This window comes from Denticeps clupeoides, chromosome 12, assembly GCF_900700375.1.
Source record: "Denticeps clupeoides chromosome 12, fDenClu1.1, whole genome shotgun sequence".
Lineage (NCBI taxonomy): Eukaryota > Metazoa > Chordata > Actinopteri > Clupeiformes > Denticipitidae > Denticeps > Denticeps clupeoides.
This window is the reverse complement of record NC_041718.1, coordinates 20229994-20252575: the sequence shown is the minus strand read 5'-3', so window position 1 is coordinate 20252575 and position 22582 is coordinate 20229994. Positions and strand designations below refer to the sequence as shown.

General features: G+C 46.2%; 1 protein-coding gene across 5 annotated transcripts in view; it reads left to right on the top strand.

The window, feature by feature from the left end:
* ppfia4 (PTPRF interacting protein alpha 4) overlaps positions 1-22582 on the top strand; it is a 63792-nt gene that overhangs the window by 17514 nt on the left and 23696 nt on the right. For 4 of the 5 annotated variants that reach the window (XM_028997748.1, XM_028997747.1, XM_028997749.1 and 1 more), the window contains exons 2-4: positions 18061-18162; positions 18661-18825; positions 19210-19284. In XM_028997748.1, coding sequence (XP_028853581.1) covers positions 18061-18162; positions 18661-18825; positions 19210-19284 — 342 coding nt within the window. Of the gene's footprint in view, positions 1-6744; positions 7032-18060; positions 18163-18660; positions 18826-19209; positions 19285-22582 lie in introns of those variants that run through there. The other variant, XM_028997751.1, reaches the window with a different exon arrangement.

Sequence of the window (22582 nt, the reverse complement as noted above, 5' to 3'; positions counted from 1 at the left end):
AAAATGCTTCAGCTGTTATTATGGCATGTCTCTTGGAGGAAAAGCCTCATTCTGTGTCATTCTTATTTGTCATTCATTTTTTAAAGCGTTCTGTTGATGGGATGCCAAGTCATGATACCTTTCAGAGCCGTAGGATAATGTTCTTGTCGAGAGATACAGAGAACGGTTGGCCTAATGAGCCAGCTTCATTAGGCTTTATTATACTTCTCCGTTATCTGGTGGGTTATTCTTAGGGTCCTTAGCATTTATGGCAGTTGTCAGATCATCCCCGTGCAGAGATTTATGTTCTTCACATCCATGAGGAGGAAGTGAGAGGTGTGCTGCTCAGAATGGGGCCGCATGTAGAGCTGACTGGAGGGTTAAACAAAGTATAAAAAAAATTGAAATAAAAAAATCTCTGATTTTATTTCTCCATCCCAAGTGAAATGTCCAGATGGATTTACTTCTCTGAAAGTAAAGAGCCTTTCGTTTATATAAGAGCCAAATCTGTCCAAGTTCTGATTACTCCACTCCCACCACCATTTTTTTATTTAAACATAAAATCCTACACAGAGAACACCATTAATCTATGCAAAGATGCAATACATGCATGTCAGAATTTTTTTAAACCCATGCGTATACATCGGCCTGCTGGGATTCTGTTCTATTTTTAATAAAGTTAATCATTTGGTTCAATCTAACGGCATCAAATCAGAATTAGATTGAGCGATGGCTATGCAGAACCGGCGAGTGTCTTTAACGGTGTGCCGTTTAATAACCCGTTATTAAATGAATATGTACGATTAATATGTTTTGAGTCTGCCGGGTTCTTCAGGCGCCTGTGCTCCACCAGCTGATGCCACATATTATTGCTTGTCTTCGCGGACACGCCCTGGCGGCGCGGGCGCGTGTGACACAGCGCCATCTGAGGCAGGCTGCTGTTGCCATGGTTATCACAGACAGTGGCCCCGAAGTGTGCAATCCTGCTGTGCGTGCGTGCGTGTGTGCGTGTGTGAACTTTTTTGTGTCGTGCTTTATTTATCTGCATTACGTCAGGCTTCGCCGGTTTTGTGTGCAATATTTATTCGCCGAGATCCCAGGCATATTTTTACTCCATGATGTCCCTCCAGACACTCATTTACACAGGGATACCAGGCCCACGTGGTGCTGGAGGTCAAGGTCACCAACCGTGAAGTTCCTTGCACTGCGAGCGTGCAAACACACGCTTTCTTTTGGTCCTGTATTTGCCATTGTGTATTTAATAAGAATATTTCACTGCGTGCTGCGCACTTCCGGGTTTACTAAGTGCACTGCACACATGGAGATGGCCAGGAGCGGCCCTAGCCGGTTTGGGCACCAATAAAAAAATGACAAATAAATGTAGTTGACGGGTTTGATGAAAGTGGCCTTAAAAAACATCTTAAAAAGTCTTAATTCTGGCCTTCTTTCAGCCTGCAGAAACCCTGTATATATACGGACCTCCCAACTGTCCAATCTTCATAAGCCTGACTTCACTGACTCCGCCCACCTTGTGTGTTTTTAACGTCAAAGTGAACTTTATTGTCATCTCACAATATACAGTACACAGAGAGAGAATAATGCGAAGCTTCGGGGACACACCGTGTGCAAAAAGACATTTAAAATAACACACAACACAAGAACTGTTTGCAGGGACAGATTTTGTGTGTAGGTTCCGTGTTCTCTCCACCTGCGTCTGCAGAAGTAGAGGGTGGCGGCAGTGGAGAAGGAAGATGATTTATTTATGAAATGTGATGTTTCTCTCCCATGCAGTTTGTCTCATTCACTCTCTCTCTCACACACACACACACACACACACTTTGATTCTTTCGTTTCCTCCCACTCCCTCTCAGCTTTGTCTCTCCATCATACCCATCATCCATCCTCTTTCCTTCCACCTTTTAGCTTTTGATTCCTTCCACCTTTTAGCTTTTGATTCCTTCCACCTTTTAGCTTTTGCCGGTCATGTGACGAGGCGTGTCTCTCGATCATGGCCCTGTGCTGCGCTCCCGTCACCGCGTGATGTTGCAGATCGGCGCCCGTCTCTCGCATTCCTGCCGCCTGGGTCCCAGGAGACTGGGGCCGGAACGTTCCCTCGGATCGTTTGTCATCTGCGCTGCACTTCCTGCGATTCTGGTGCAGTGTAAGGATAAACCGGCTGCCGGAAAGGGCCGGAAAGCCGAGTTTTCTCTCCCTGCTGAATTTCGGGTTTGGTCCTCACACTTTACTGCAACCATTCCCCTGCATGGGTGTGTGTGTGTGTGTGTGTGTTTGCACATTCATTTGAAATGAAAGTGAAGTGTGAAACACTGCAGCACAGCACACGGTGCACACAGCGAAATGTGTCCTCTGCATTTAACTATCACCCTTGGTGAGCAGTGGGCAGCCATGACAGGCGCCCGGGGAGCAGTGTGTGGGGGCAGTGCTTCGCTCAGTGGCACCAGATTGGGATTCAAACCTCCTGATTACGGTAGGGCACCACTGCCCTCTGTATATATGCAGTCAAGCATACCTGCGTGGGAGAACACACACATGACAGCGTGTGTGTATAGTTACGGTTGATGTTTGTGGATGTTATGGGCGGGCCCATTATAGATTGGGGCATAACTCTTTGTTATGGTGTAATGGAATGTGTGTGTGTGTGTAAAGTTGTATTTGCAGTGAGCTCGTCTTTGTGGGCGGAGGCACATGCCCCGCCCCCTTGTGTCTTTTTCTGTCCCTCATTCCGTCTCTGGGGTCAGGACTGGTGTTGTGTGTTGTGTTGAAGGAGCTGTGTAACGAAGGAGAAGCACACACACACACACACACACACACCACACACCACACACCTCGGTGGTGAGGGGCTGAGCTCTGTGCTCCCTGATGCCCCTTCTGGCCTCGGGTGTCTTGTGTGTGTGAGGGATCGAAGGAGAGACGAGTTTACTGAACTCTCTGTAGTCTACATGAAGGTCAGAAAGAGGAGAGGCTCACAGCACGATGCTGACGGCAGAGAGAGGCAGCGTGTCCTCTGTCCTTCTCCTCTAACCCGCTGACCTCTGGGCCGAGAAGGTCCTCAGATTGACGCTGCGTAAAGATGGCGGTTTGCAGCAGCTCCCTCCATTCCAGCAGTGTGTGCACATGAGAATGTGTGTGGTTCCAGTCTCAACGTTGAGTTATAAAAAGAGAGAGTCTTGTGATGGGGGCTGCGTGTCGAAGGGTGGGGCCATGTCACATGTGTCACATGACTCAGGCGCATGAGACTTTACACGTTTATTATTAGGCTGGTTATTTTCCGGATGGTTTGGAGTTTCTCTGTTTTATTTCGGGGCGGAGGCAGCAGCAATTGTTTATTCGTTTTAAAAAATGAGGACCTGTGGTGGTCAGGAAGTCGATGGGCCAATCAAACAATCAAAGACACCCTTTCAAATCTGACCAATCAGCATCAAGCAAAACCCTGATACCGGAATTCTGATTTTCCAGGCCTCATCCACCTTAAAATTTGCCTGTGAATAATTATCGATTTGTTTTGCAGGCCGGCGATTGCACAGCCTCGTCACTAGGGGGCAGAGTGCCATTAGAAAAGGATGTCAGCGGGCGTCAGTTTGACCCGGAACCCAAGTTGACCTGTGATTGGCTACAGCCTGAAACGGACAGTCGGATAATGTTTCAGCTGGACCGCATGGGAACTAGTGCAGGGTTCCTGCAGTCATTAAAAATCAGGAAAAGTCATGGAATTTGGAAAGAGAATTTCCCAGGCCTTGAAAAGTTTTGGTATACGTGAATATTAAATTTGATATAAAGTTTAAATCTGATCGACACATGAATGTATAATGAAGTACGTAGTTTCTGTAAGACTGCACAATGTTTAAAACCTGAAGTATCTTTGCTGGCTTTGCGTAGTGAACCATGTCACGTTGCTTCCATATTCCAGAATTTTCTCTGCCATGTGTCTCCTTTTAAAAGTCATGTAAATTACAGCTGATGATCTCTGCCCAAACCTGTCATAAAATTAGTTTAACAATATTTTGTTTTTTTCCACATTTGCACAGAAATTCATAGAACATGCAATGGTCATGAAAACCTGCCTTAGAGTAATTGAAAAGTCGTGGGAATTCTTTTGTAAAAATGTGTAAATACCTATAAAGTGTAGTGATTGTCACATGTGATACACAGCAGCACAGCACACAGTGCACACAGTGAAATTTGTCCTCTGCATTTAACCATCACCCTGAGTGAGCAGTGGGCGGCCATGACAGGCGCCCGGGGAGCAGTGTGTGGGGACGGTGCTTTGCTCAGTGGCACCTCAGTGGCACCTTGGCAGATCGGGATTTGAACTGTCAACCTTCTGGGCCGCTTCCTTAACTGCTGGGCCACCTGGTAGGATCCCTGCTTCGTGTAGCACACACATCATACCCACAGTGCCATTTCATACCCACAGAGCCTCCAGGACTGCTCGCCTGGTCCCTCCATCTCTGAAGGTACGAGGAAGACGCTCATCTAGATTCTTCTCCTTCTTGGTCCCTCGGTGGTGGAATGAACTTCCCCTCGAGGTCAGAACAGCTCAGTCACTGAGCACCTTCACAAGGCAGCTCAAGACCTTCCTGAACTTGTAACCTTCTTCTTGTCTGACTTCTGTATAGAAACTAGAACAGAGTGAATAAAAAGATTGTATTCATAGTTGGGGGTCCTAGTGAACCAGAACTGATCACTTGATCCATGGTAACATGGAAGCACGTTGTAAGTCGCTCTGGATAAGGCCGTCTGAAGGGGCCATGGCCTGTAGAATCCCAGTACTGTAGGATCAGGATTCCCTGGTGGGAATGGATGTTTTTTCCGATATTGGAACGCTGACAGTCTTCTACCATTTCCAGCTGTCCTGCCACACTTAACTACCCAACAGCACTTTCTTCTTCATTTGCATTCACTGTATTGGGGAGAACATAAGACCAGTTAAAACGCTGATTACCAAAAAAGGAAATGTCACATTTGGTGGCATCTATTGGTTTTGTGTTTTGTTGGTGATGCTGAATGTGAGAGTGAGGTCATGTGATGTCGGTTGGTGTGGCGTTCTCACGTCTCCTGGTGATGCAGAGCTTTTCCAGTTTCCTTGTCAACCCAGATAACATGTGAAGGGGGCGGGGCCTGATCCTGCGCTTGTCTGCAGCTCCACCCCCTGCACATGTCACACACACTCCTTTGGGAAATTAGCGGCGGGTGAGTCTGCAGGATTGGATTTAAGTGTGCACACACACACACACACACAATATGCTGCTATGCCACATTAATATTGTTTATGCTTGCATATTGAAAATATCCACAAGCTTTATCAGGCGCGCACACACACACACACACACACACTTTCGCACTCATGCGTCAGTGGCAGGTGCTCAGAGTTTGGATGCGAAGCACCAAAGAAATGAATCATCGGCAACACACACTCACTCACTCACTCACTCACTCACACATTCACTCAATAAACCTTTTACGAGTCAGTCACACACACACACACACACACTGTGCAGTATCTCTCTTCACACCACACTCTGCTAAGAAGGAGCCAGATGACAGTCACACACACACACACCTCACGCTCTTTATTCAGTTCTGTCTGTCTGTATGTTTGACACACTGCTCACCAAGGGTGATGGGTTAAATGCAGAGGACAAATTTCACTGTGTGCACCGTGTGCTGTCCCGCTGTGTGTCACAAGTGACAATCACTTCACTTTATCACTTTATAAAGGCTTAAATCCTCGTCCTCTGTCTGTGGCCAGATGTCTGCTGCTTCTCTGTGTAGAGAGATGTGAGGAAGACTGGAGGAGGCGGAGAGGGATGCTCTCTCTCTCTCTCTCTCTCTCTCTCTCTCTCTCTCTCTCTGGTAAAGGCCGTGGTGTGGCGGAGCTTTCAGCAGAAAATGTGACTTTCTCTACAGCACATGATCGGCGTGTGAAATAAAACCCGGAACCCGCTCGCGATACGCCGTGAAATCCACACACGCACGTGTGTGTACAGATGTGATGTCTGTTATATCGCCGGCGACGGGGCCGTGTTGGTGGGTTCTGGGTAAAATGGGTCAGCAGTAACGCTGAGGACGAATTTAAATGAACGAGCACCGCTTGCTCTGTGCGTGCACAGCACACGGTGACACGGTGAAACGTGTCCTCTGCATTTAACCATCACCCTCGGTGAGCAGTGGGCACCATGACAGGCGCCCGGAGAGCAGTGTGTGGGGACGGGACCTTGCTCAGGGGCACCTTGGTGGCTCGGGAATCGAACCGGCAGCCTTCTGACTACGGGTTCAGTTCCTTACCTGCTGTCCCACATGTGTGTGTTGTGGAAGCTTCATGCCCGTCCTCATGCTCGTCAGAACACCGCTGTGTGGCCTTGTGAGGGATGTTTAAAACCTTTCTGAGGAACCGTCCACAGAACAAGCCTCTCATTTCCCCTGAAATGTTCCTCACAAGGATCCCTAGAAGGTTCTCCTCAACTGCCCTGTTCTAAATGGAACCTTGTATAGTGGATTTCATGCGCAGCTATGAGGACAAACCATGTGAGGGACGTTTCTAAAATGTTTTTAATAGGCTGTCTGCTGTAAAATGCTTTGGATTGAGGCTCCTGCCTCCAAAGTGGAGGTCCCACCCACTAATCGATCTTCTACCAGCTTTCTGTTGTCTCCTGCTCCTCTTGTTCACCGTTTCCCATTTTCATATCTGTACCCTCTCTCCCTCTAACCCTCCCTCCCTCTCTCTCTCTCTCTCTCTCTCTCTCTCGCTGGTAGTCAGAGGTTGTAGGACTTGGCGGAGTTTTGCTCTGCTGCACCACCGAAGCCCCGGATTTTTCATTTATTCGGTGGCTCCCTGACACCCATCAGGGATTTAAGCCTCTCTTTCTCTCTCTCTCTCTCTCCTCCCTCGCTCTCTCTCTCTCTCTCTCTCCCTCCCTCGTTCTCTCCGCGGGTGCTGAGCCCAGTTCTGATATGAATCTTGCGTCATGAACCCGACCTCTGCGAAGATCCACTTGCAGAATGGGATCAACTTTAACACGTACATGTATCAGGTAGGAGGCGGATCCGGGACGGCCCACACAACTTTTACTGTCCTGCGTGGCTGTGTTTTATTTGTGTGTGTGTGTGTGTGTGTGTGTGTGGTGAATAACGGCGGAAGACAGTTCTGTTGATAACTGGAACACGTGGAAATGTTCTACACGGCTCCTCTGTATCGCCCAGTACGGTTCCGATCGCATTTTCCTGCATGAAGCTCGGTGAAGGAAAGGTCATAGTTAAGACATGTCCTTATGCAGAATACTTCTCGGAACATGCCTGTTTTACTTTGAAGGGTGTGTGTGTGTGTGTGTGTGTGTGTGAGGGGTTGGGGTCTCGCGCCGTCGGTCTGTTTCGGTCCGTGTGTGCGGTGCCGGCGTTCCAGGGATTCCGTGTCCGGCGGGTCTGCTGGTTATCTGCTGATGACGCCCAGCTGATCTTGCTGTTTTTGTCTCCTGCTGCGGAGTCCACGTGCTGCAGAGACACACACACACACACACCAACCTGTTTTCTGTTGGCGCACATACCTTTAAGATACAATTTCATTGTGGATAAATTGTATGACAGTTGTGTATTTTCTTGCTTAACTGTCAGTGCAGGCTGATCGATAATCAATGACTGAACATAGCATTTTTAATATGAGTTCTATGGTGTTTCTGAAAAAGTTGCTCTTGTCCTTGTTATCAGTGACAAGAGATGAACATGAGATCAGTGCTCTGTGCGTGTCGTGTGACTGGCGTCTGGGACGTTCCCCGCAGAACTCGTCTCGTCCGCCGTTTTTCAGGAGACAACACTTGTGTTCCCTTTCATGAACAATGCACGAATGGAGCCGCCGTTTTGGGGTTTGCGCCTCGGCGAGCACGGAGGGATGAGAATGCGGTGGAAAGTTCCACAGCTCTTCTTTGGTCGCTGGATCCCAGACACAGAAAAACTTTTTTACTTATTTGTTTCTTCATTTTGACACAATCTGTGAGCCGGGTTTGCCCCCTGATAGAAGAACCGCCCCTCTCAGATCCATATTTACCCCAGCAGGGCGGTGTTTGCTTCTCTGAGTGCGTCTGAACCAAATCTGTCACTTCTGACACTTCTCACCAGCGAGTCAGGCCAACCGCAGGTACCCCGGCACATGCCGCCCTATTTTACCCGAACATGACTGGCACGTTTCTGCATGTGATGCAGTACAGACCCAGCGGCCACTTTATTAGGTACACTGACAGGCTGGTGCAAGAGCTACCTAACAATCTGGAAACGTGTTCTCAATTTAGAGACACAGACGATGGTCCCCGCAGGCCGGATAGGTTACATATTTTTTCATGGAATATTAGATTTAGTAAATGGAGAGATACAGATATAGAAGGGGGGTTCTCCAAGGTGAAAAGGGTCTGACGTTTGGTGATGCATCTAGGTTTGAATACGTATGTGACCAGATACAGTGCCTTGCTGAGTGCCTTGCCTTTTGTTGCTGAATTCTGCCTGCAATTAAAATGGTGTGTTTGAGAGTTTGCACCATTTTACTTACAGAACTTGCCTACAAGCAGTTGTGAAACAATAAGCCAGTACTTATTGCTTCACAATCTGAGCCAGTTATAGCTGCAAGTTGCTTTGGATGCATCTTGCCACTGGGATTTTCACTCATTCCTCAGTGCAAAACACTGCTTTTGAACAGCCATCTTCAAGTCTTTTTCCGAAAAGGTGTGTTCATACTGACACATCATGTGACACTTAGATTGCACACAGGTTAATTTCACTAATTATGAAATTTTAAAAGGTAATTATTTGCACCGGAAAGTTTTAGGGGCTTCATAACAAAGGGTTAGATATATAGATATTTTAAAATATAAATATTTCTCATTTGACCTCACCAACCTAGACTGTGCAGATCCATGACATCAAACAATATTGAAAATGATATTAAATGATATTCTCATGTTAAAACAAGATTTTAATTACAGGTTGGAATTGAACAAAACTGATAAAAACTTTTGCATGATATGTAGCACTGAAATGTTGGAATATTGTGCACTGGGCAACAAGCTACTAGTTGCGTTAGGGGGAAAAGCAGTCAGAATGGTTGGAGCTGAAAGGCATCAGGTCCATTAACAAGGTCTCCGAGGTTCCACTGGGCACCACTGTGTGATTATATAAGATTATTGGAAAAGTATTGCATGTTTTTCTGTGTAGGAAGTGAACTCCCATAGGAATCAGTGCATCGACAAATCCAAACATTAGAGGATTTCGACTGTTCTATAGGTAAAATGTATGGAATCATATTTGAGGCAAAAATTTGAAACAAAACATTTTTAAATTAGGTCGCTCTTCTTCATTTTCACTTGTGAGACTGTCAATTTCACCGCTCATTTTTTCAGTTTCACTCCTGGCTAATTTTTGTTGTGTTTCAAATTTCTGGCACAAATCTGATTCCATAAAAATGTCCAATGTGCAATAGAAGGTGGTGCTAATGATGTGGTGGAACCCGCATGGGATCCACTGGCATCTGCTGTTCCTCACTAGGTGAGTTTAGCCTCGTTCTTGTCCCATATTCACCTTGGGCCCCATCCTCGCTGACCCTGCTCGACACGGTGCCGGTGCAGCTCGATGACGTCTGTGGGATCGGTGCAGATGCTGACGGGGAATTTGGGGTGGAGGGTTGGGTGGGGCAAGTCCACAGCTGTCAATGCTTCCATAGCATCTGCTTCACTCCTTGACTGTCTTTAATTTTTTCCTTCACCCCATCTCACTGGCTTTGAGGGTGTCCATGGTGCAGGGCCCATGATGTAGAAGAGGGTGGTGGCAGCTGGGTATGATGTTTTAGATAAAATTAGTTTGAGTGTGTACAAAACCAACATGCAGTTGTTAGGTATAGACTCCAGGCTTGATATATTAGCATTTTTCATGCATTGATAATTGTTACCTTTTCCTTCAGGTCAAAGTAAACCAAGCAGTAGATAAACCTGTGCTTTCGTTTGCAGGAAACTAATGATCTAGTTAGCGTTTATGGTGTCACTCATTACATTTTTCTTTTTTTTTTTTTTTTTTAATTTAAGCAAATACGACCATTTCTTACATTTACGATTAGTCATTATTAATCACAGTCTGTGATTGTGATTAGTCGGATTGACTGCTGTTCATCCTCAGTGTTTTGCTATAGTATAATGAAGATGAAAAGGTCAGAATGAGGAACTGTCCAACATGTGAAAAGCAATTGTTTTTTTGTCGTTGCAATACACTGCAGCTCGACACATAACAAAATGTGTCTGCTGCATTTAACTCATCATCTTAGAGAGCTGTGAGCAGCCATGAAAGACCCCCGGGGAGCAGCGTGTGCGGACAGTACCTTCATCAAGGGGACATTAGTGGCACCTTGGCAGTTCAGTATTTGAACCTGCAACCTTCTAATTACGGGGCAGCTTCCTTACCCACCAAGAGAAGTGGCTGGTCATGTTACAGAATTCAACAAGAAAAAAAAATCAGACTTCATGTACTATATCAAATTATGCAGACAAAAAACATCGTTTTCTGCTGGGGCAAGTGACATTGATGAACCAGACTCTTGGTCTGACCTGGTGACGTTTCCTCGCTCCGGTTTTGGCAGCAGCGTGGCTGACTGATAAACCGGGGGCAGATGTGCTGCTGGTGGTTGATAAAATCTCACCTAATCAGGGACGGAGGAGTCAGTGTGTCTGCCAACAGAGAGGTAAGTCAACGGGTGAAATGTCCCTCGGATGTCATACGAGAATCACAGGCTAAAGGGCTGAAGAATTCAGTCTTATGCAACCACCGATCATTGCAAGGACACTGTTCCACCTGAAGATCCTTGGAGACTTCCGGGTGACCAGATTTCCTCCTGTATTTTCCGCCTCTTACAATGAAACAGGGGTCACCCTGAAAGTCAGTCTGCAGCCCAGAGACCCCACACAGCCTCAAACCCTGCACTGGTGATCCGTTAATTAGAACATGCTGAGCATTTAGCCCTCCAGAAGCCTTAGATTTTTTATTTTCCCAAAAATTCAAGCGAATACGACCATTTCTTAAACATGCGATTAGTCATGATTAATCACAGTTTGTGGTTGTGATTAGTCGGATTGACTGCTGTTCATCCTCCGTATTTTGCTATAGTATAATGAAGATGAAAAGGTCAGAAAGAGGACCTGTCCAACATGTGAAAAGATGTCTGATACCTGCACCTCCAGATGCCTGAGGTGGTGATTTCTGGAGGTCAAAGTTACTCCTACAGACTCGTCACTTGCATTCAGATGATTACATTTACATTTAAGGCATTTGGCAGATGCCCTTATCTAGAATGACTTTCATGTTACCATTGATGAAGTGATCAATTGTGATCTGATCAATTCACTAGGACCCCAAACTATGAATACAATCTATAAATTGTGAGAATAGGAAAGTTATTTAATTGTGTAATTTTTGCCGGGGTCAATGCTGCTGTGACTGGCGTCCGCTGTGTTCCTCTTCATCATGCTGTCATCAGACCAGTTCCAAACCATCTGGAGGCTGAATATCATTTCTCTCTCTCGCGCTACTTTGTATTCCGTCGCTCCGTCACTTCAGCAGGAGCCGGCGCGGGTTCTAACGGATGAGTCGCGAACGGACTCAGTCGCACAGTCATGCGGTGCAACGTTCAACCTCGTTCCACAAGCCGAGAAGGGCGGTGTGTTTGTGGATGGCTAACAGGGGTCAAGGTTGTTAACTCCATCCGAGATGCACAGAACGTGGAAGCCCAGCACCGGCATCACATCATTCCCGTGCTGGATGCTCGGTAGCCCCCAGGGGCATCGAGACTTTTTTGGAGGGAACATCTGACGCGTCCACTACGCTGTGTTTACAGACAGAATAACCTTCCAGAAATAACCGCCGCGGTCACTTCCAACCGTGTAAACAGGTTTAACAACCAGGCCTCCAAAGTCCCCAGAACAGTGGAACAGCGGAAGCCCGATATGGGAACATCTCCAGCCCACTCCCGATCGCTGTACAATAGCCAACCAGTGGCCAGAGGTGCAGAGGTCAACTTTTTAGACCTTAACCACAATAAGACAGCATTTTCCTGTCCTCTGTGCTTCAACCTTGGCGTGACCTTTGACTTCTCTTTTGAATTTGATAAACAGATGAGCGCTGTCATAAAAATACGGTTTCTCCAACTGACACTTATAGCAAAAACATTGCATTGAGCGCAGCCTAATTGGTAATTTCTGTTAGTGGACAGCAAGACACAGGCTACTGAGGACATCTAAGCTGGTTCAGGTGGACTCATAAACCACCTACCACCTTCATTTAATGACTTTTTAATTTATTTTTATAATAAAAATAATTAAGAGTGGAGCATTATGGCATTCGAGTGCCAACATTATATTGATAAATACATCAATAACAAAATAATAAAATGTGTCATGAATGATTTAAAGTGGGAAGTTTAAATCAGATAGTCGAGAGGACCTAAATCTTATTAATAAATATAATAGCTAAAAAGATATATAATCACACACGACATAATAATTCTGTGTTATTTTGTCTAATTATTCTTATTTTAATAGTCTGGCTCTGAATTTATATTATGCATATTAAAGTGATTGAAGTGAAGTGATTATCATTTCTCTCTCTCGTGCTTCTTTATTCCGTCACTTCAGCAGGAGCCGACATGGGTTCTAATAGTGAAACACTGCCGCACAGCACATGGTGACACAACGAGATGTGTCCTCTGTATTGAACCATCACCCTCGGTGAGCAGTGGGCAGCCATGACAGGTGCCCGGGGAGCAGCGAGTGGGGGTGGTGCTTTGCTCAGTGGCACCTCAGTGGCACCTTGGTGGTTCGGGATTCGAATCTGGCAACCTTCTGATTATAAGGAAGACCTTCCACTTCCTTGTCTGCTAGGCCACCACTGCCTATAAACCTTTGGTTACAGGAGGAGTGGTATGTTGATCATAGATGAGCATTTTAAATACATATTTTATTCCATCTTCATTTTAGTTTTAACTTTTAAGTAATTAGATGTTTTTTATTTATAATTTTTCTGCTCTTGATCATTGAACAATGCGATTAATCACAGACACTCATGTGATTAATCACAATTAATATGTTTAATTTTTGCCTAGCACTAGTAATAATGTACTGTAATATTTATATATAATTTGAATGCTATATAATTTTGATATTATGCAGGACGGTCTTTAAAGCGAATTGCTATGCTAAGTGCTCGCTATGTTGCCGCCTTTATTAACTTCAGCGATTTATTCTGTGGCCCACTGTCAGCCTTTTTTCTGTCTATGGTCCCAGGGCGGGCGCCAGAGCATTTAAAGCGCTCTAGCTTTACAATTTAATTACAGAGACAAGATTATCCTCATCTCATCTTGTATCTTCAGCGGAGCTCTGTGGTCTGCTGGCAGATAGCGCCGACTGTCTGGGAAGATAAAGGCGTTGGCAGTAATCCTGATCTCGTCAGTGCTCCTCTAATTACCCCACGTCTGACTTATTGGATGTGCAACTGTGTTAAACTGCTCCAGAACAAGCCTTTGTGTTTAACCCCGTAAGAAGGTCCAGACGCACGTCCAGGGTCTTCATTCAGTGTCGTTCCTGCAACAAAAAACCTGAGAGCTTCACATTGCTCTGACCTTGATCTTCATACCGACCCAGAGAAGCATCTAGTCTATTTCGGGGCACAGATTTACTCTATGGAGTACTAATCCTGTACTAATTGGGGTATGGGCCGGTATTAGACAACTTTATAAAGTAGCATAGCAATTAGAAAGAAAAAAAAAAGATGGTATCTTTATCATGATAATTTCACCCAGATACACAATGTGCAATATAATTGTGTATAAAAATGAAAAATTAGTTTAAAAACAAAAAAAAAAATGAAATTAAATGAAATCCAAATGATACACCGTGTCATAGCCAATAATTAACCCTCAAAAAGAATTCAGTGTCTGCATGTTCCCAGGATTCCCGGGGTGGGGTCCTTGTTTACTTCCTGGGTTCTACATGAATTGTTATTCTGACTGATATTCTTACAACCTGTCTAATGTTCACAGGGTTACCTGCTCAGACAACAGGGGTTGTGGTCACTATAGTGGGTCCCGAGTGCATCTCAGTAACTGCAATATATATTTATGGTTTACAATAACCTACCTAGCGGTCATACCATTTTTTATACTATATATATTATATATATATATACACACACACACACACACACACACACACACACACACAATAGTGTGCAAAATAGCAAAAACACAATATTATATATATATATATATAAATATACACACACAAACATACACACAATATATTATATATATTATATATTGTGTTTTTGCTATTTTGCACACTATTTTGTATATCTGTAAATAACTGCTTCTACTACCTGTGTCTTGTCACTGTCTTTTTGTTGCACTGTAGAGTTCTGTCACTAAAACCAATTCCTCGTATGTGTAAACATACTTGGCAATAAAGCTGATTCTGATTCAGATTCTGATTATTTGGAATCGTGTGTTTAAATGCTCAGTAACGTGCCAGGCAACACACCAATCTGAAGGTGCCGTGTTCTACGGTAACCTTTAACCTCTGCCTCTGGTCGGCCGCTGGAAGGGACGTGACCTTGCGCTTGTTGATTTCCCCATTCACGTTCCAGAGAGCCCAGCTGAGAAGGGCCCTGCGGGCAGCAGCGGTACAAATTTACTTATTCATAATGCATATCGTTTCATCGTCTCTGTAGCACAGGGATATTATCCGATGGTGTCCTGTGGGGGGATTCTGTGATTAGCATTCCAAACTTGGAGACGATACAATCAGCCACCTAAAATTCCGGCAAGACCGTTTTGAAGATTAAGAAAAAAGATCTGTTTTTCGCGTCTGTGTTTGACTGCGTGGTTTTTTTTCCCGGAGGATTATACTGCTCTCCGAGCCGCCACAGGCCAGCATATTACTTTCTTCTCTGAATCCGGAGGGTTTCTAGAGGAATTCAGGAGGAGTCACTTCATGGCCTTTTTGGCTGAAGGGCGTCTCGAGCAATCTCTCCATAGAACCTTGTTGTGCTAGAGAGGGTTATTAGTGGTCAATAAATCTCCCTCAGGATCAATGTGATCTTGTGATCATGTGATCTTGATCACATGATCACAGTCTGTGATCTTGACAGTCTGGTTCTCCTGCTCTGCTTACCTTTTCTGGTCAGCTGATCCTGTGAAGGGGACGGCTCATAGGCTGATGCTCCAGGACATCGTGTTCCTGGAGCTACTGTGACCGTGGTGTCCCTGGCTACAAATAGCCGCGATCACAGTTCCCACTGGACGTCTCACTGATCCTCGCAGGTCCTGGTTCTTCTTCCGCACGTCTATTTAATCTTCACTGTTGTAAAATTTCAGGGCCAATGCTGACAGGAATGCTCGCAATATTTTTTACCAGGTGATATTGTATCGATACAGGGACATCAAATGTCAATATTTTTGTATATTAACCTCGTCCACCAGGTGGTGCTATCGATCATTTTCTATAGTGAGGTCAGCAGAGATGAGACTGCGTGCGACTACACCCTCCACTCTTGTAGATGCCGCTGTTCAACTGGGTACTTTGAATTTCTGCTTGGCATTACGGGAGGAGTGAAACCACAAAACACGACAGACCGATCACGGCATCTTGTATTTCAGCTCGGTTTTTACTAGAGGTGGTCATAGATTAATTTTCTTAATCTAGATTAATCTCACTGTAATCTTGGAATTAATCTAGATTAATCTATAGTACGCAAAATTAATCGAGATTAATCTAGATTAAAATGGTTCATTTGAAGTCTGCCGAAGGCATTCAGAATATGTGTGCTACCCAAATAATGACTAAAAGTAAGTCTTTGAGAACGGGTTTCTCAAGCCAGGTGGCGCATTAGACCAGGGGCTCATCTCCTGTTTCCAAAATGCATCACAAACTGCTTGAGAAAGCTGTTCTACTATGATAATTGGTGATGAAAATAAATTATGTTCAAGAAGATGTACTTGTGTTTACCAACTGTTTATTCAGTTAAATAGCTGCATCCATGTTACCACGTCACGTTTGATGTGGTAATTTCACAGTTCGAAGACTCGTTCTCGCCCCCTACAGTGCAATTCGGCTAGGTATACATCCGCGCTAAAATATCACGGTGAAAGTCATCATAGTGTAGCGGTTCTTCTTCTGCGTTGTGTAACTTTTTGATTTCGTTTCTTGAACCACAAACGATGATCCCGATAAGAGTCTCACGTTAACGCAGCACGTTAACATCGATAACGGCCCACCACTAGTTTTTACACATTTAGTGAACTGTAGAATATGTACGGTATCACAATTTGCTGTGATATAATCGAATTGTGACCCATGTATTGCGATATATATGGTCCTGTGAGATCAGGGTGTACGTGTATCTGTGCTGTTTGGGTTCGGAGAAGGATAGGGAACGATCATCAACCATTTGCTTCTGTACCTGCTTAAACAGGTACAAAAAGAAATAAAAAGCAGCGAGCAGCATCTGTATAAATCAGAGTTAATAATAAATATTAAACGTTATTTAACAGCACACAGTACTAATAATACAAGACATGTTCAAGACATGTGCCCTGGGTGCACATGTGTGTGTGTGAATGTGCCCACAAAGTTTCTCCATGTAAGTGGTTAATAGTGTTTGTGGGGAGCCAGCGCCCCGCCCACCCCAAGACCTGAAGGGGGCACAGGCCATAGACATCAGAGACCCCCACAGGGCAGGGGAGTCCAAAGAGAGCCATTGTGGAAAAGGGCAGAGGAGAACCCCGGAGGAGGTAGCCGGTCAGGGTCATCATTCACCGGCAGGGGAAGCCTGAGATGTGAGGTGGAGTCTTGGGACCCCCTCATACACACATATGCAGATATTCACACATTCAGTCAACATGGAGGCACACGCTGCATACACATTCACACTCCTCCCAGGGTCGAGGGCCTAGGCCCAATCAGGCCGTGGTGGTCAGACCAGGGCGGTCCTCCGGGCCCCACCACAGAGGAAAAACTACACCCACCCAACATTCAGTCAACTCCTAGACTACATGAGACAATAGACACCCAGGTTGGGTCCATCCTCCAAGTGAGATCCGTGCCAATACACACCACAAGGCAGAACTGGTGGTTTTTGGTTTGACCTGATAAGATAATAGTCCCTGACTCTGAAAGGCGGGAAAATGAGAACGTGGCTTAAAAGAACGGCATTGTGGGTGGATGACCACGCCCCACGGTGCATTGGAGCCTGTCCGGCAGCTGTAGGTTCAGCTGTCCGTCACGTTCCACTTTCTGTGCCAATCTGGGGTAAAACTTGCACTTTTCATTTGTCTTGTTGCTTTTTCTCCTGCATGTGTGCAGAAATGATGAAATGAAAAATGAAATAATCTGATGCGGCAAATGCAGAAAATCCCCTTCCATTAGTGACGGGCTGTGATTCCCGCGTCACCCTGTTTACAATAGCGCGTCCATGAGTCTGTTTTTCTGTTTTTGGAGGCAATGACATGGTGGCTGTTTTTTTTTTTGGTATATTATCGCTGCGATTGGACGATGCAGCATCTGCTGGTGGATTTGGAACAGGCAACTGTCTGCTGCTCGCGCCCTGACAAACGAAATATATCAAATAAATAAATAAAGATTTGGGCGCACTGACCCATTTTCTCCCCTCTCTGTTCTCTTGCCGGTTCCTGACAGCCAATCCAGACAGACAGACCGACCGACCGTGCATTCTGGGATTTTTTATTTTATTTACTTTTTTATGCACAGAATCTGTGTTCTGAAATGAGGTTATACAGCTGACAACAAACATTGACACACACCCGAAACGTCTCTGTGTCCTACATACGCCACGCACCCCAAATAACACACACCACCACCTTACACACACACACAGTGACCCAGAGTTTGTCGGGTTGTGTTAATGGCTGACACACACACACCTGCTAAAGAGCGGGATTTCAAGGCCAAGCTGCGTTGATCTCGTCTCTCTCATGACCTCTGACCCGGTCAGCACATTAACCCTGTGTGTGTATGTGTGTGTCTGCAGGAGTTTGCCACTTTGACGAAGGAGCTGAATGTTTGCCGGGAGCAGCTGCTGGAGAAAGAAGAGGAGATATCGGAGCTCAAAGCTGAGAGGAACAACACCAGGGTGTGTCTGTGTGTTTATGCGGGATTAGCACTGTGCAAAAGTTTTGCTCAGTAGTGAGGCTTATTAAATGAAAAGTGGAGATGTGTGGAGATGTTCTGGAAGAACTGGGATTTGTTCTCAGTAAACTAATGAACGAAGTCCTACAAGCTGAATTCTACAGATGGAGAACAATATTGTAGTAGCCTAGTGGGTTAACCGGAAAAAGTCCCAGGTTCAAACCCCACTTACTAATATCACGTACCTGATCAAGTCACTTAACCCTGAGTGTCTCCAGGGGGACTGTCCCTGTCACTACTGATTGTAAATCGCTTTGGAGAAGGGCGTCTGATAAATGCAATAAGTCTGAATTTAATTGATTGCTTAAATGATTGGTTAAATCACTGGTTTCTGTGCCTAAGACTTTTGCACCGTACTGCACTTTGTTCATACGTGCATATGTGTACACAATTGCAAAATTGCAAAAGGTAATGTGTGTGTGCGCGTGTGTGTCGTCCACAGCTGCTGCTTGAGCATTTGGAGTGTCTGGTCTCTCGTCATGAACGCTCTCTGAGGATGACTGTGGTGAAGCGTCAGGCCCCGCCCCCCTCGGGCGTGTCCAGCGAGGTGGAGGTGCTGAAAGCTCTGAAGTCCCTGTTTGAGCACCACAAGGCCCTGGATGAGAAGGTGGGACTCCCGCTCCCACAAAGTCTTTCCAACCTGCATTGATGTTCCTGATCGGTCCTATACTGCAAAACTCACATCTCATTCATCATTCCTAACATTACTTACTAATGTTGACACTCGGGGACTTTCCCCGTTGGACTGACACACACACAAACACACACACTGTCATGTTGAGTAATATTATCTCTTATTGTTTACATTTGCACAACATCTTTGCATATTTATCATTAATTTCACTAGTTTAACACTGTCTGTCTCATTGCTGTCTCCCATGTTTGTGTAGCCGGTTTGTCGATGTCGCACCCGTGCACTTTATGTCACTATGTAACTTTGATTAAACACATGACCTCAAGGTCTCATAGCGACGGTCCCGTCTTGCCGCAGGTGCGTGAGAGGCTGAGGGTGGCACTGGAGAGGGTCACCACACTGGAGGGACAACTGGCAGTTTCCAATCAGGAGGTAAGAGTGTGTGTGTGTGTGTTCATGCTGAATTCTTCAACATCTGTCCAGTGGACACTTGCCATCTGCCACCTGCCTCTTCAGCCTTTTTGCTGCCTTCGGAGTTCTGTTATATAAACATTGTTTTATGGAAATCTGGAGCGGGGAATTTATGATCCTGGTTACATTGTTACATGGTTTGCAGCTGGAGATGAACTGTTTCATCACAGAAGATCATGTGGAAAATTCACAGTTTAAAAATTTTATATAAACAGTTCCGCTGCAGTACAAAACCGCAAAAAAGTGCTCCTGAGACGTGTAAAGGTGGACGGCGGGTTGACTCGTGTCCAGGTGGACGGCGGGTTGACTCGTGTCCAGGTGGACGGCGGGCTGACCCGTGTCCAGGTGGACGGCGGGCTGACCCGCGTCCAGGTGGACGGCGGGTTGATCCGTGTAAAAGTGGACGGCGGGCTGACCCGCGTCCAGGTGGACGGCGGGTTGACTCGTGTCCAGGTGGACGGCGGGCTGAGCCGTGTAAAGGTGGACGGCGGGTTGACTCGTGTCCAGGTGGACGGCGGGTTGATCCGTGTAAAGGTGGACGGCGGGTTGACCCGTGTCCAGGTGGACGGCGGGTTGACTCGTGTCCAGGTGGACGGCGGGCTGAGCCGTGTAAAGGTGGACGGCGGGTTGACTCGTGTCCAGGTGGACGGCGGGCTGAGCCGTGTAAAGGTGGACGGCGGGTTGACTCGTGTCCAGGTGGACGGCGGGTTGACTCGTGTCCAGGTGGACGGCGGGCTGAGCCGTGTAAAGGTGGACGGCGGGTTGACTCGTGTCCAGGTGGACGGCGGGTTGACTCGTGTCCAGGTGGACGGCGGGCTGAGCCGTGTAAAGGTGGACGGCGGATTGACCCGTGTAAAGGTGGACGGCGGGTTGACTCGTGTCCAGGTGGACGGCGGGTTGACTCGTGTCCAGGTGGACGGCGGGCTGAGCCGTGTAAAGGTGGACGGCGGATTGACCCATGTAAAGGTGGACGGCGGGTTGACTCGTGTCCAGGTGGACGGTGGTGCAGCTGAACTGCTGGCTGGAAATCGGAGCCGGGCTGTGCATGGGCCTTTTCTGTTTCGCCCTGCTGGTCCGCAGTCGGAAGATCTGGGTCAAGGCCTGCGGCAGAGTAGAGGAGAGGCAGGGACAGGGACACTTTTAAAACATACACAAAAAGGAGCGTGGATTTAAACCGTATCAGTCAGAAAATCCGACTCACACGCTGAGTGTCCTTTTTCTCCCTGAGCTTTTTCAGGGCATCAGGAGAGGGAGGGAATTAAAGGTCAGGATCCGGTGCTGTCTCAGTCTGTGTGTGTGTGTGTGTGTATCAGTGTTATTAAATGCATCAGCACACTGTTAGAGTCCTGTAATGTGAAAGTGAAGTGATTGTCACACGTGATACACAGCAGCACAGCACACAGTGCACGTCCCTGGTATGTCAAACAGAATCCGACTCGAATCCCAACTCAAAATTGTAAAATGAAGTCATATTCATACACGGGCAGATTTAAATACAGACTCAGACATGATCGGATAAGACAGTCACTTTACTAGATTATAAAATGTAATTAACTGTCAGGTAGTAGGTACATGCTTCGGTGACGAGGATTAGATGACAACTTGGAGTAACCAGATGCTGGGAGTTTGACACAGATGCTAAAGAAATGACGTTTTTAAATAAGAACTACTCATTTCTCATTGAGTAGTGCTCCATTTTAAAGTGAAGTGATTGTCACATTGTGATACACAGCAGCACAGCACATGATGCACACAGTGAAATTTGCCCTCTGCATTTAACCCATCACCTGGAGTGAGCAGCCATGACAGGCGTCTGGGGAGCAGTGTGTGGGGACGGTGCTTTGCTCAGTGGCACCTAAGTGGCACCTTGGCGAATCGGGATTCGAACCGGCAACCTTCTGATTACGGGGCCGCTTCCTTAACCGCTTGGCCACCACTGGTCCTATTTGAGGACATCTGGAGAAATGTTGGGGTTATATGGGAAGAAACCCAACCCTACGTCCTGAAGCTGCAGCACCAGCCCTGAAAGGCGACCGGGGAGCAGTGTGTGGGGACGGTACCTTGATCATGGGGATTTGAAGTTCTCTTCCTTACCCTCTAGGTCACCACTGCTCCTGAGATTCATCAGATTTGATGACTCTCAGTAGGTTCATTAAGCATCTCTTTTTTTCTTTTTCATTAACATATCGAATAATGTGAGTTAATCAGCATCTCTGTTGTTAACGTAGCTGTAGTGTAAATGGAGAGCCACCATGGTCCCCTCTTTTTCGGCAGTGCCACGCAGGGGCGGCAGGCGATGAGGTGACACGGCCAGTCTGCGGGTGCTGGGCGCAGAGTGGTGGCAGGTGGGGGACGGGTTGAATGCAGGGGGGGCTGTTTGGGTGTTCGGGTTAAGGAGCTCTGGCGCGGCTTCTGCTCCGGTGGGCGGGCACTTCGCTTATTGCACCGAGCCGATGAGAGTTCCTCCTCCCACGCGCCTCCTCTTCTTTATTTCCAACGTTCCCAATGTTTCCGATCCAGATTTTCCCAGCGCTGTTTAAGATGTACCATGGGCGTTGTGTTCACTAATGTCCAGAGGTGGGTAGTAATGAGTTTCCTTTACTCAAATACTCTGAGTTTTTGTCACAAACTCAGCACAAACTCATCACAGAGCACAGACACGGAATGAAAAATGCCAGATGCGGTTACAGAAAGAATATTTCACATTAACCCGTTTTAAACATTTTGCATGGCACATTAAGTAATGTCTATACACTATCTGTAGAGGAAATTAGCATTAATATATCAATGCAAACACATATAATTAACATATATACGATGCTTAGTCCATTAATTGCTACAAATCATAGTTATTATTTTATTATTATTAGGAAATACCAGAATTAGCTAATTTATATTTTTTTGTCATGATCCCTGCTGACCCGTGTCTTTTGTGTGCCTGGTCTCCTTGACTGTTATCACCTGTGGACAACATCTCCCACCCCATGCAGGAGACCCTGACAGCACTGAGCAGCTCCTTCAGTGGCAGGCTGAGAGGTTCAGAAGGTCTTTCCTGCCAACCATTGTCAGGCTCTACAACAGCTGACCACTCAAACACACACATCCAGTTCACCATGTCCATGTGTATATTTACCCACTGTACATATGTATCTCACAAATTCATGGCCTGTGGTGGCCTAGCGGTTAAGGAAACTGCCCCGTAATCAGAAGGTTGCCGGTTCGAATCCCGATCCGCCAAGGTGCCACTGAGCAAAGCACC